Raw genomic sequence first — 14,720 nt, 5'->3', positions numbered from 1 at the left:
TCGGCATGTCAAACTCATCACTATGTTTGGGAGAGAAAAAACAAAACAAAACAAAACAAAAACCCTCATTTAGATATGAACACAGTGCTTCTCTTTCACTTCCTCACAACAAACTGCTTTTTTTTCTTTTTCCCGGGTACTGATAAACCCACTGTGCAGAAAATAAAGAATGAAACGATGAGAGAGAGAGAGAGAGAGAGAGAGAGAGAGAGAAAAGTCTAAGAGTGTGTATCCTTTGAAGCAGGAAAACAGATGCACGGGTAGAACAATGAATAAATAAATAAATAAATAAAGCAATAAATAAATAATGGAACAGGCACGATTGTGTCTTTACGGCTGATGAGAGAAGTTTTTTTCTCACTCCCTGTGGTAGCTGTGCATGTCGACCTGCGTTTAACGCACACCGCGGGCAACACTTTCTGATGACATAAATAGCTGATCATGAAAATGCTTTTCTTCCCCTTGGGTTTTTTTCTGTTTCTTTTGTGATTGTGGCAGCTCATTTTAGTCACAATGCAGCAAAACTTTGGCAACATAACATATCACTGGAGTTCGTTTACGAGGAGAGCTTTTTCATTACATTGCTGTACCTGGAAATAGTTCAAATCCCAAAGTACACTCTGTGGGCAGGGAACCGTTCTAATAACATAAATATCTAGACATATAGATATATATATATATATATTCATATATTCATTTGTTTATATTCTCATATTTCATGATGTTAACAGAGTGAACAAGGTCATTATGAGCATTATAAGCTTAATTGGATGGATAGATTGCGATACCAACTGAGCTCCATTTGACATAGAAAATACAAAAATGTTCCAAAAAACTGGTGAGCTCCCTCGATAGGAACCTTTGTGCTGCTGATACAAAGTTTGTTTCAAAAGCTAGGTTTTATTATGCTGACTTTTAAGTTCCCTTCATTTTGGTCATATTCAAAGGCAAATATAAAACACCGAAGAATGAATTGCAACAAGCTCAGTGGAAAAATATATCCAAGATATCAGATGACATGCGAAAAATGTTGATTCTATAACTCTTTAACTTTTAATATTCAAAAGTATTGATATGCATATTGATATGCATGTAAAATATTGGTTTGTTCCTCTTGCGTCAAACTTTGAGTATACAACTCGAGACAGTGAGGCAATTCACTAGTTTTTGGAACAGCGCGAAAGTCATAGCGAATGTTTTTAAACGTGGCAGGTTTTACGCATTTAGAGAAAGAATAGAGAATATGACAAAACAGATCCATGACTTCACAAATTCCTCAGAGGGAACCTCTTTTTGGTCCTTTTTATGCAATGCACAGCATGTTCTTTTTCTGAATTCTTCCAACCCTCTGCAGTACAAATGACCTTAAACAGACTAGACAGCATCACTAAACGTTCACAAAGGATTTTCTGCCACTGCTCATCAAATTAAAATAGAGCAAGAAGGCTGAGGAGAAAAAACAACAACACTTCAATGAAGCCAAACAATGACCATTTTTGTAAAATTAGCTGCCCATAAAACAGTCTTTGCATTGTAAAAAAACTACGAAAACTGTAGTCATATGTGGCTGTTTTTTTTAGTTTTGTTTCTTGTAGACAAAAACAAGTTGCTTAGCAAGTAGTGAACATGTCATGTCAGCAGTCTTTTCCAACACATGTTTCAAACAACATAACTGGTCCAAACGCACAGCAACGAGGCGAAGCAGAAAGCGAGAGCGGAAGAGTGAACCAAGAATGAAACTGAATGGAAATTAAACTCATAGAGTTTGACGACTACTAAGGCATCAGTTGCCAAGTACAATATAAGCCCATGTATATTACAACACAACCATATATTAATTTAATAAAATACACAATATAGCTCTTGTACACGTAACAATTTGGCTCAAATGCACAGAAACGGCAGAAAAATCAATACAAATATGTTGTTTTGATGTAAACACATTAAATTTGATACATCTTGCACATTAAAATGATATTGTGTATAAGTGACAATATGAAGGGACATTTCCTTTTTTAAAATCATTTTTTTGTTGTTGTTGTTAATGTATTGTTTTTCTGAAATTGAAACAGTGTCCTTTGCAGTTCAATAAATATTTTCAACTGCATTTTCATCCTGTGCGCACCCTCTTTTTTTCTGAGATTAATGTTTTGTTTTTTTGTTTTTTTTTACAAAATTTATAAATATTTTCATTGTTATCTGGACACTATACATAAGTTCATATATTTATATATATTTATCTATATGTATATATAGATATATCTTTTCACAGTTGAGGAAAAATGTCCCTAATATACAAGAGAGTGACTGTTATAACTTAATGTCAGACACGTGGAAAGTCACTTTAAAAGTAGTGAAAAGCTGAAGACAGATGATCACAGAGGACCAATAAGTGAGAGTAACAGGTTCACCGTTCTGGAATGTTCCATGTGTAAGTATACATAGGGGGAGGAGGACACAGTTTACAAGTGACTAGAAATGACAGGTGAAGAATGGTTACATTTCATAATCAACCCTCCCCACCCGCCCTAAAGATTCATGGGCCCACACCCCCCCTCCGAGTTTGTTGATATCATTTGCACTTCTTATGCTGATATTACAAAGCCAATAAAAGTTAAAGAGAGAGTCTCTGTCTTGGTGTGGTCCAACCGTTCCAGGGGTGTCCGATGCACCCCAAACCCTTTTAATTTGCGATTGTCAGAACAAACCATTTTCATCCACCCCTTCTCCTCCAAAAGTCCCTGTAGGCGAAGGGTGGGATGCTCCGTCTGCAGTTCAGTGACAGAAAGATGTCACAGTAAGAAAGAGATTGAAGCTGGTGGGCACTTGAAGAAGAAAAAGCTCACAAGAAGGCAGAAGCAGGAACTTCTGCAACTCTAAAGAAATTCCCTTGCCCCCAAAAACACAACACGGCATCCAAACGAACGTAAGCAAACTGTTCTTTTGCTCCCTATGTTTATTTGTTAAGATCTTCAAGTACGTGTGTTTTTTTTGTCCCCATCTGCATCACACTCTCTCGGAGAGCGTCTCGACTTGGTCCATGTTTCGTCCACTGTAGTTTCTTATGCTCGCAAAGTCCGTTTTACTTTCTGATGGGGGTGTTGTCGTTTCCCCGACAATCCTGCAGCAGTTTGTCGATGTCTCTGACCACCTGGTCTGCATCCATGGTGCTGCGGCCCATCTCTCCTCCACCCTGCTCCAAAACGCTGTCCATTTCCACCGCCGTCTCCTGGCTGATCCGCGAACGTGCTTCAGCCAGGACTTTGGCTACGGGGTCGGAGGGAGGCAGTGTGGAGTAGCCCTGCTCTTTGTTCTGCTTGTTTGGGGAGATGTACTGTCCATCTGGGGGTCCGTAGTGGCTGGTACTGGGCTTGCCCTCTGCTCCGTCACCCATCCCTTTGGCCGAAGAGCATGGGGTACCTGTACTGCAGCCTTTGGTAGGGCTACATGAAGCAGACGGAACCTCCTGCAAGAGAGGGCTGAGGGCACGTTTGGTCTTTAGGTAGGGTTTAACATTCGCCACGAGGATGGTGTGATCTCGACGCTCCTTCCCAAATGTGCAGAACGTTTTTTTACCGTTAGGGTTGCACACTGTCTCGTAAGTTTCGGTTTCCACTGCGACTGCCTCCATGCCGGCCGGTACAAAGAGGTTGGTGCGGTAGTCCGAGCCCTCGGCTTGGGGAGTTCCTGCTCCTCCAGCCCCTGCGGGAAACTGGGGCATCCAACAACGATCAGAGTGACCCAGCACTCGACACTCCTCCGTGCAGTTCACACAATCCTCCTCTGGAAAGAGAGAGAAAGAGAGAGAGAAAAAAAAAGATTTATTTGGCTGGAAATTAATTTAAGAAATAACCATGTGAAAATTCTGGCTAAATTTAAATAATCAAGCGAAGTAAAAAGTCATCTCAAATGAACCCAAAAGTTATTAATCACAAATGAATAAAGCTGTCATCAATGCAAAAATAGATTGTCTTAACGTAACATTTGAGTCAGTGTTTCCTGCACCACTTTTCAGCAAAGCTGAATCACCAGAGATATTTTACTGCAGTTGTGAATGTGAGTTTGCAGTTTAAATTTAATTTGGTGAAATAAAAAACAGTGTACCGGCAAAATGAACAATCATATAGAACAACTGGTGTAGTCTGCTTCATGAACAAATGACTCATATCTGCTGGTGCTTTTAATGAATCATTCAAAAAGACTCTCTTTAGAAATGCTATCATGGTTTTCGACTGTGGTGACAAGAAGAAATCTTTCTAGAGCAACAAATATTAGAATGATTTCTGAAACATCATGTGACACTGAAGAAACGACTGTGAAAATTCAGGTTTGCCGTAACAAAAATAAGTGACTTAAAATACTTTTAAAACAGAAAACAGTTATTTTACATTACAACAAATTAGGGGTTAGTGCGCCGACATAGTGCAAGTGCGCTCGCAACGACTCCAGTTCGATTTGAGATCCTTTGCTGACATCACTCCCCTCTTTTCGCCTAACATTTTCCTGTCAGCTCTCTTCTGTCTTATCCCAATAAAGGCATAAAAAGCCCATTGACCTTTTTTCCCAAATAAATCAAATTAATGCAGCCTTAGTGAGCATAAGGGACCTCTTTTAAAAACATCAAGAGATCTTACCAACCAAAAACTTGTAATTAGTGATAAATAAATACACACACCACCACCAAGTTATACAAAGTCATAAATTCCATAAAAGAAGACTTTCACTGAGGAAAATAGGATCTGGCTTAATAACAGTGTTTTCCATGAACATGATCAAAAAGATGGTAAAGAATTACCCCATTCTCCCCCTATCATGCTCATGTATTCTACAGTACATTCTTCCCTCTCTCCTCACTCCACCTCTCAACAGAACAACAACAGCTCAGTTTTGGCAAAAAGTATGGCACTGCTATTATAAATTTATGTCACTGGGCTTTGAAGCTATCCCAAGGAAGCCCTGCCATATCACAGAGCCAAGTGTCTAGTGCAGGACTGCATGTGTATGTGTGTGTGCATCTTCCCTCCTTTCATCTCAGCTCAGAAGAAACCACATTTTGGATTATTGTGGGCTGTTCTGATGGTGTGTCAAATGGGTCCAGGATTGTGAAGAGGATAAAAAATAATGTATTTTAAAATGGGAAATGAAAGAATGAGGGAAAAAAAAAATAAGGGAACAAAAGAGAAAACATGAAAAATGAAAGTTAAAAAAAAGTGAAACGGAAAGTGCAGCTGCTGTCCTGTGAATATAAATGCTCAAATAGCTCAGGAAAAGCTGAGACCCGGGTCATGAACACACGCAAACCTCACACGCCGGAACCCATGCCATCAGTTCAATGTGCATTTGACAAGAGAAGTGCAGTGATTTGAGCAGAACAAACAAAAGTCTTCCATCCATATTTAATAGTTTGATGATGTCTGTCTTTTGGGAGACAAAAACATGGAAACACAAACAACCTCATGAATTTATGAGAAGAAACTTTTCAATAATCTAGCAGTCATCACTCACCCATTTAAGACCCCAAGAATGTGTCTGGGAATAACAGATGAAAGCAGAAAATGAGTTTAGCGCATATGCTGGAAGAATCTTCATTTGTGTTATTGATTTCCCGAACTGTAATTCTCATCAATATTAATCTATCCTTCACCTCAAACAGTGCATGATCAGATTAGAAACTTTTTTCTTATGAAAATGTCATTTTGAGACGCTCCTCGATCGTTTCTTGCTCTATTTCATGTCGCTTCTGTTTTCACTTTCCTTGAAATGAACAATGGGACACGGTAATTCAAAAAGCCTGTTAAAGTTTGCGAACAGTTTGATTTAGAAACAGATGTACTCATTTTCCCTGCATGGCATTTACAATGTATATCGAAAAACAATCAGGATATTCAGCTTGAAGAAGCGACTACTTCTTTTCCTCATTCAGTGAAAGCATCAATTCTCTGTGCTAGTGTTCATAGCTAAATTGATATCTGTGTTTACTTTCGCAGAAGTAAAGCCAATTGGTTTTCTTTCTTCATGCAATGCGCACGGCTCGGCGTGTATAAATGATGACCACTTGACCTTATTATCATCATTAATCATATTTTAAATGGCTCTTTCAGATGTTTCTCTGCTAAAGGCCAAGCCATGTCATGAAAAATTATCCTCTGCAACTCGGCTCCCGAATCCCTATTGTTCCAGATTTCACTGTGTGTGTCTGGCCAATAAAAGCCTATCCCTGGGGTTCCCTTCAGTTTGTTTCTGGTCTGTGGGGGTTCTGCTAACCTTGAAAAAGTTTTCAAACTCCCTACCCATTCTCAATGGTAATGGTACACTGCACCTGCATCTCCTGAGGTCAAAATATGTCTTTTCAACACACACACATATGGACATCTGTGGACCGAGCAGAGGGAAAGCCAGTTCTGAATCAGGCCTAAGACAGAACCTAGGGGGACACCTAGGGTTTTGTGCCATGTATGAAGACTGTTTGTAAATTTGGAGGGTCAGCAGGCTGGTATGTCCTCAGGGACACTTTCTACAAGAGTGTGAGAGGACAGGAGTAAGTACCATAGAAGAGGGAAGAGAGAGAACTTGACATTTAGCATGTGGTGCTCTTGTGTTTTGTGAGAAAAAGACAAGGGCTAGTCCTGAGTGGCACAAACTAGCATGCGTGACAAGGTGAGGAAGAACATGCTGTCCACTTTAAATAATGAGATCTCCCACGCACACACAAAAACATATATATATATACACACACACACACACACACACACACGCACCCGCACACACTCACACTAACACACAGTGTCCTCTTCAGATCTGCATGGGCTTTGAATCTGAGCTGCTTTGCTAGATTTTGCAGATGTTCATCTTCCCTAAACATAAACTAGCGTGGGACAGTTTCTCTGTGTGAATAGGAATATTCAGAGTCAGTAATATATGAAGAGTTAATTTGCAAAAACGGATAACTCTGTTTTTAACAATTATCAGAAATCATGTTTTTTCATTGTACATTCCAATTAATCTCAATCAAACTGCAGTTGGGTTATTTTGACTAGGTTAAAAATAACTTAAAAAAAAACAGCTAACTAACATCATAAAACACAAAACATGATATTATCTTTTTTTTTTTGCAAAGAGTTTTTGCAAATAAACTCTTCATATACAGTATTGTGCAAAAGTCTTAGGCCACAAGTATTTTCACCAACAAAAAATGGTTTGAAATCAGTTAATTCTATCTTTTCTGTAGTGTGTCTACAGGAAATATCAGTTTACATTTCCAAACATAATTTTTGCCATTAATTGTAATAATCCAGTGAGATTTTTGTTTGCACAAGGAGTCTGACAACAGCCAGTGCTCCACACAGAGATCTGATCTCATCATCATCCAGTTCGTCTGGAATGACATGAAGAAACAGAACAAACAGAGACAGACTGAATCGAGAAGAACTGTGGCAATGTTTCCAAGACGCTTCAAGAAACCTACCTGTACTATATAATATAAATAAAATACTTTTGTTGGTGAAAATACTAGTGGCCTAAGACTTTTGCACAGTAGTGTATATATATATATATGTGTGTGTATGTATATGTATGTGTGTATTTTTATTGGAATTTTAATATTCCACCCTCATTTCCTTTAATAAATCTATTTTACACTAGGTACACAAAAGTGTTACACTCAGCACCTTTTGGACAAAAATGCCCCCATTGAAACCCATTAAAACTGCTATTTTTAATCGCAGTGCCGTTTAACTGTAAAATTATGCAATTTTTCTTGCATCATTTTACAGTTAAACATTTTCTTGCATTTTAGATTTTTTTTTTTTCAAAGGGGTGGTGTTGGCGCAGTGGATAAGACACATGCCTTTGGTGTGAGAGACCCGGGTTCGAATCCACTGTGAGACACCAATGTGTCCCTGAGCAAGATATAGCACCTATAGCAATTGTAAGTCGCTTTGGATAAAAGCGTCAGCTAAATGTAAATGTAAATTTTTGTTAATAGGCTTTCATTCTGTTGGCAAGTATTCAAAATTATTTTTTTTTTACTATTTTTTTAACAGATGGTGCCATTTTTTCAGGTTTGGTCTATAAAGGATCTATAAAGCAAATACTCACTTTATTTTTGTTTTCTGCTTCTGCGTATTATAAAGCCAATTGTATAAATAATGCAGCTGTAATTGTGTAGGTGTGTTGGTATAGATGTCAGAGTGTGGTTTGTGTGTGTCATAAAAAAATTGAGTGTGTGTGCTTGTAATATTTGAGAAAGAAAAACTCTACTGTAAATCACAAATCCAAGCACTGTGTGCACCAGCGGAGTTTTGCTGGAATCTAATGGGGAAAATTTGGTACTGCGTTCAAATAAAATCTTACTGAGAGCTAATTTTTGGAGATATCAACTTCAAATTTGGAACACAACTTGTTTAGATTTATGACTTTGATTTTCTAGCAGGTTTAGAGTAACATAACATATATATTTTATATAAAATATTGTTCATAAAGAATTTTCATAAACTTAAACTTCTATAAATTTTTGGTTTCATTTTTTAAACTTTTTTTACTTCAATGATAATCTGCCATGGGTCTTCTTTAAAATGAGACCAAACTTAACTGTGCTCCCAAGCTAAAATATTTTATGCACTAGGTACACAAAATCGTTACACTCAGTGCCTTTTGGACAAAAATGTCCCCATTGAAACCCATTAAAACAGCTATTTTTAATCGCAGTGCCGTTTAACTGTAAAATGATGCAATTTTTGTTAATAGGCTTTCATTCTGTTGGCAAGGCTTCAAAATTATTTTTTTTTACCAGATGGTGCCATTTTTCAGGTTTGGTCTATAAAGGGTCTATAAAGCAAATACTTGCTTTATTGCGGTTTTCTGCTTCTGCATATTATAAAGTCAATTGGATAAATAATGCAGCTATAATTGTATGGGTGTGTTGGTATGGATGTCAGAGTGTGGTTTGTATGTGTGTCATTTAAAAAATTGTGTGTGTGTGTATGTGTGTGTTCTTGTAAAAATTGAAAGAGAGAAACTCTACTGCAAATCACAAATCCAAGCACTGTGTGCACCAGCAGAGTTTTGGTGGAATCTAATGGGGAAAATTTGGTACTGCGCCCAAACTAAATTTTACTGAAAGCTCATTTTTTTTAGATATCAACCTCAAATTTGGAACACAACTTGTTTAGATTTATGGCTTTGCTTTTCTAGCAGGTTTAGAGTTCAACATGTTTCATATATAAAATGTATAAAATTATAAAATATATAAAATTCATAAAATAAAATATTGTTCATAAATAATTTTCATAAACTTAAACCTGTATAACTTTTTTTGGTTTCACTATTTAAACTTTTTTTACTTCAACAATAATCTGCCATGGGTCTTCTTTAAAATGAGACCACACTTAAGTCTCTGCTCCCAAGCGTCCAATTTTTATGACCTTTTTCTTTGACATGGACATTTTTGTCCACTATGGACCTAAGTGTAACTTTTTTTTATTGATGCACAAGGGATATATGCTGTCAAAATTAGCGCGTTAACGCAGGCGATTAATTTTTTCAGTTTAACGCGTAAAAAACATTTAACACAATTAACACAGGGGCGGGGCTAGGGTTGGCCAGCACTCAAAACTGCCGTTTCTGTCACTTTTTCTCTTGACAAGAAGTGCATTTATTCTGTCGCAGAACGACATGACTACATTTTTATGACCACATCAAACCGTAGACGTTTCAAACGCACCCTCCAACTTCACTTCAGCGGCATGTGCGAGTCAAACGAGTGCGGAAACGGTCCTCTGCTGGCAGCGCGTGATCTTCTATTGCACACACAAAGGCGTAGCCTATAGCCTGTATGTTTTCATATCAAAGTGCGGAATAAACTACGTGCATGCAATGTCGTGGTCAGTTAATTCATGAAGTTACCAAAAAGGCGATTAAAGCTGCCTTAAAACTGCGTGCATGTAATATATGAGTCAAATTTAACGTCTCTGAAATAATTTTCAAAACTGTCCTGGTGTAGCCCAGCACTGTATCCCTCATCTAGCACAGCGATTCATCTCGCCAGCTCATTATTGAGACTTTAAGACCTGAAGGGAGTCAGAAAAGGTAAAGCTTTGCCATCACAATTTTGATGAATAAATGAAGCCTTGGTGGGCATAAGAGATATAAAAAAAAACAAAAAAAAAAAAAACCTTTTACTAACCCCAAACCTTCAAGTGAAAAAATAAAACAACAGAAATGCATTGCTAAACTAATGAAGAAAATCAGTCTTGCTTTCTCCAGTATGTTCAGAACTGACTGCTTGTTCAATGGAGGCACAATAATCCACACTGACACATCTCCATGCAGCCAGTGAGGAGGAACCAATCCCTCAATAGATTATTCATGCCTGGGCGGAACAGGTGACCTTGAGACTTGGCAGGGTTGCCATGACTAACAATAAGACATGTGACACTGGCTGAGGCCACTAATTCGTCGCTAGATCCAAAGCAGGAGGCACGGTCTGAGTTATTGCCACCCCCAACCCTCCTCTCGTATAGTCAGTACACAAGGTTACAAGCTGTTTTGGGGACACTTCATTATAATTGTGTGAGATCCCTGTGTTTTCTTGATGATCCAGGCACAGATCTATATATCGAATGGCTCATCGTGAGCTACTGTATGGGCTGCTCATCCGCCGCTCTGCAGGAATGTCAAATCAACTGCCCAATTATTATCACAAGAAGCACAGGCTCGGCCCTGTGTACCATTTACTGGGATTTGCAGACTTCAGTTTCAGAGTGCTAGGCTTCTGCTAGCACAGCGCTTGTCCCACTCATCAAGCTAATGCTGTGCGTACGACAAATCTCATTTTACTTTGCGCACAAAAACCCAAAGGCAGAGCAGCAACTCAAGATGATGCCATATTTATATGACAGTCCTAACAGAAGGTCACTTCATAATATATTCACTACTTCATGATTTGTTCTCTGCTGCATATTATATTGTGAATATTGTCACATCTGAAAGGGTTGCAGGTTCTGCATGGTTTGCTTAACAATGGCTTTAAGGTCTGACTATATTAGCACAACCTCTGACATCCTAATTATGTTTTAATTATAATCTTAGAACGAATGTGACGCTTTCAGCAACAGTGCTTGTAGAGGTTAATTTGTAAAATAAATAAAAAAATTCTGATAATCATGCAAAATATTGCAAAAATAAAATACATTTTATACAAAAATCTACAATTTATGTGTATAGCATCAAATATACACATGCATCACCATAATTCAGTTTTTAATGTATTTCAATTACAAATACAACTGAATTATGATGATTTACAATTATAAAAATTTTATAAATTATATAAACTACATATTTAATTTTTTATAATAGATGGTATGATAAAAATTCTTATGTCATATTACAATATAAAATTAAATTACATTTTACTGTACAATCAACAAATGATCACATATGTATGACATCATAATTCAGAAGACATTACAAACTGAATTGTCATACAATTACTGTGGAAAAAAAACAAAAACAATTTATGGAATAAAATAATAAAATATATCATGCCATCACAATAATTCAGTTTGAAATATATTTTAATAACAAACTGAATTATGTCATACATTAAAAAATGTTTTTAAAATAAATTATATAAAATTAATTAATAAAAATTGAGTTTGAGAAAAAAAACGTTTTTCTTTTTTTTTTTTCCAATTAAACTAAATCAGTTCTTATGACCATGTCATGCACATGTGTGCATAATTGGTGAAGGCTGTCTTATTTGGATTTATGGTCTAATTTTAAATATGGAATACATTTTATTATGGAATATAATTTTTTTAAGCATATTTAATTTCTTTTTGTAATATAATGAATGATGACTTTTTTTTCAACTACATTACAAACTGAAATTTTAAGACGATGCCATGCAGGTGTGTGCATAATTGCTGACTGCCGTCTTATTTGGATCAAGTCATACATTTACAATTGATCAAATGTACACAATCTCGCCACAAAAACAAAAACGGACCATATTAATTGGACCTGGAATCACACAATTTAACACTGAGCGCTGTCTCAGCAGTCTAATATGCCAACAGCGAGAGCAGACATAATGAACATAGTCCTCATCTTCACCCTCATTTGATTTTTGCCCAGATAAACTTCCCTCTGAGGTGGGTGAGAGAAAGAGTGAAAAAGACAGGAAGGAGAATCCAGGCCACTTAAGAGTTTGAAGCCTTTTAACAAACTCCTCACACTCTCAGTTAAGGAGGAAGCTTTCAAATGCCAGGGTTTCTTTTTTTCCTCACTCCATCTCTCAGAAGAATTCGGGTGGCTGGGTGCTTTATTTGATTCTCCAGCTGGGAAGCAGAATGAGTGAGACAGAAAGAGAGACAGATAGTATATTCTGACTCAGTGCATTAAGGCGTCCTGCCAAATCTTTTATTAGCATCTCGTTTTTCAGTCCCGTCGTTTCGTTTCTCTGTGCTCACTCGCCAGTGACCCCTCCTGATCTCAGCACCTCACTACCAGCTTCCTGCTTTCCTTGGTCCACACTGTCTCTCAGCCAACATCAATTTCCTCTCCTCCCTCCTTCTCTCCCTTTCTCAATCTGCTGTACACCACCAGCAGGCGCAAACAGGAGGTGACAGTCTAAGACATCAGTTATAAATCCGCCCTTAGGTCACGATTAAGAAACAAAACATCACCAGGCCATAAAGGAGTAAATAAAAATAACAGAAACAAATATATAATTTGAATGTATATAAAATACACATGAATATAAATTTATTTTAAATGATCTTTAACATATATACACACACACACACACATATATATATACACACACACACACACACACACACACACACATATATATATATATATATATATATATATATATTATTCCGACATCTTCAATATTTTTCACATTAACACAGTTTATTCGCTATTGTTTAGAAAATAGTAATAAAATATGACAAGAACTCAGAGTTAAACTGTGTCAGAACAAATTCATCTTGATAATGTCAGATAACTTTCATAGAAAGGTATGTAATGGACCAATTAACCAAAAATGAATGTTAACTGTTTAATTTTGTTCAATCTGTGGTGTAAAAAAACAAAAAAAACAAACAAAAAAAACACACGAAACATGGTCAGGTCAAAGTGTCTGAATAATTTATTGGTCCTAAATTTTTTTATCAGTTTTCTGGATGTCCACTGTATGAAGAATTTTGGGGTATAGTGTGTCATAGTTTATTTTGATACCTCACTTACATGAACTACAGTGTCCTGCACTCACTAGTGTAAAATATATGTATATAAAAATAAAAATTAATAATATATATATATATATATATATATATATATATATGTGTGTGTGTGTGTGTGTTTGTGTGTATATATATACACACACACACATGTATACATATATATAAATAATATTATTTATATTGTTAATAGTATACAAAAAATAGAAGAGCAAATACTAGATCAATATTCTGCTGAATGTTACGTTAAATATCAAACATGATGTTAGCAGCTAGTTCCGCATTTTAGCATTCATGTGGACTGTGTGTACTGGCCTTACATCTGAAAAGGTGTGACATTGGGGGTGATGTGGAATGAGGGTACATGAGAGGGCACAGTCGCAGTGGGGTAGGGATAGTGAACACAGGCTTTGTGTAGAAAGTGTGATACGGCTGCACAGCGTGAGCAGAGGAGCTTCAGAGCGCTCGCACCTGTGCCCTGGCAGACTGGGGCGCAGTTGGTAGGGGGATGAACGCATGTGTGAGTGTGTGTACGGCCTCGTACCTTAAAGGCTCACAGGGTAGCTTGAACAGGCCTCAAGGCTGCTGCCGCACCTGTCCGCATGTTTGAGCGGTTGAATATATCCCTGAAGATCTCTCACTTCTTCTCAGGTCTAAATCACAGCTAAGTGAATGAAGGTTCTTTATAGACCAATTTGGAGTAAACTACAAAGTTACGCCACTTGAAGCTGCACGGGCATTGTGGTGGCAGAAAAACACTGGTAACAAGTGTAGGGAAATGAGTAAAATCCATGGAATAAGAGAAAAAAAATTATTGTTGTGCTTTTGAATGTCAGAATTGGAATGTAAATAATTTTTATAGAATACTGCCATCAACAACGCCAGTTGAAGCTAAAAGCAGACGTTTAAATGGACAGACTACAGATGCATAATATTCACATATGCAGCTCATACTGTATTAGCCCTACAGTTACAGCATGAAATACTTCAGACAATTTACCCATTTTATTTCACAATTCTGACTTTTTTTTCACAAATGCAAGTTTATATCTCCTAGTTCCGACTTTATAAATCGATTTAACTCAACAATAGCGAGTTTGTCAATTCTGAGGAAAAAGTGAGTGAGTGAAGTGACCCGTACTTGTGACCTGATTTTGTGCTCTGCATTTAACCCATCCAAGTGCACAGACACAGCAGTGAACACACACCCGGTGCAGTGGGCAGCCAATGCTGCGGCGCCCAGGGAGCAGTTGGGGGTTTGGCGCCTTGCTCAAAGGTCTCACCTCACCTCAGTCGTGGTTTTGAAGGTGAAGAGAGCACTGGTTATTCACTCCCCCCACTGACAATTCCTGCCGGACCTGAGAATCGAATCTGCGACCTTCAGGTTACAAGTACGACTCTCTAACCATTAGGCCAGGCAGAAGTGTGGGACAAAAACTCATGACTCAGAGGTGAGGGGAAAAGAGAGAA

At 37.5% G+C, this 14,720-nt stretch overlaps 1 protein-coding gene across 1 annotated transcript in view; it reads right to left on the bottom strand.

Moving 5' to 3' along the window:
- Positions 1–3,082: 3,082 nt before the first annotated feature.
- LOC306856577 (protocadherin-17-like) overlaps positions 3,083–14,720 on the bottom strand; it is a gene marked incomplete at both ends in the record, with an annotated part of 69,595 nt that continues 57,957 nt past the window's right edge. Inside the window, one exon of the mRNA XM_079395939.1 lies at positions 3,083–3,783. Coding sequence (XP_079252065.1) covers positions 3,083–3,783 — 701 coding nt within the window. The remainder of the gene's footprint in view (positions 3,784–14,720) is intronic.

This window comes from Barbus barbus (genome assembly GCF_936440315.1).
Source record: "Barbus barbus genome assembly, chromosome: 37".
Taxonomy (NCBI): domain Eukaryota; kingdom Metazoa; phylum Chordata; class Actinopteri; order Cypriniformes; family Cyprinidae; genus Barbus; species Barbus barbus.
This window is presented reverse-complemented; position numbering and strand designations above follow the sequence as displayed.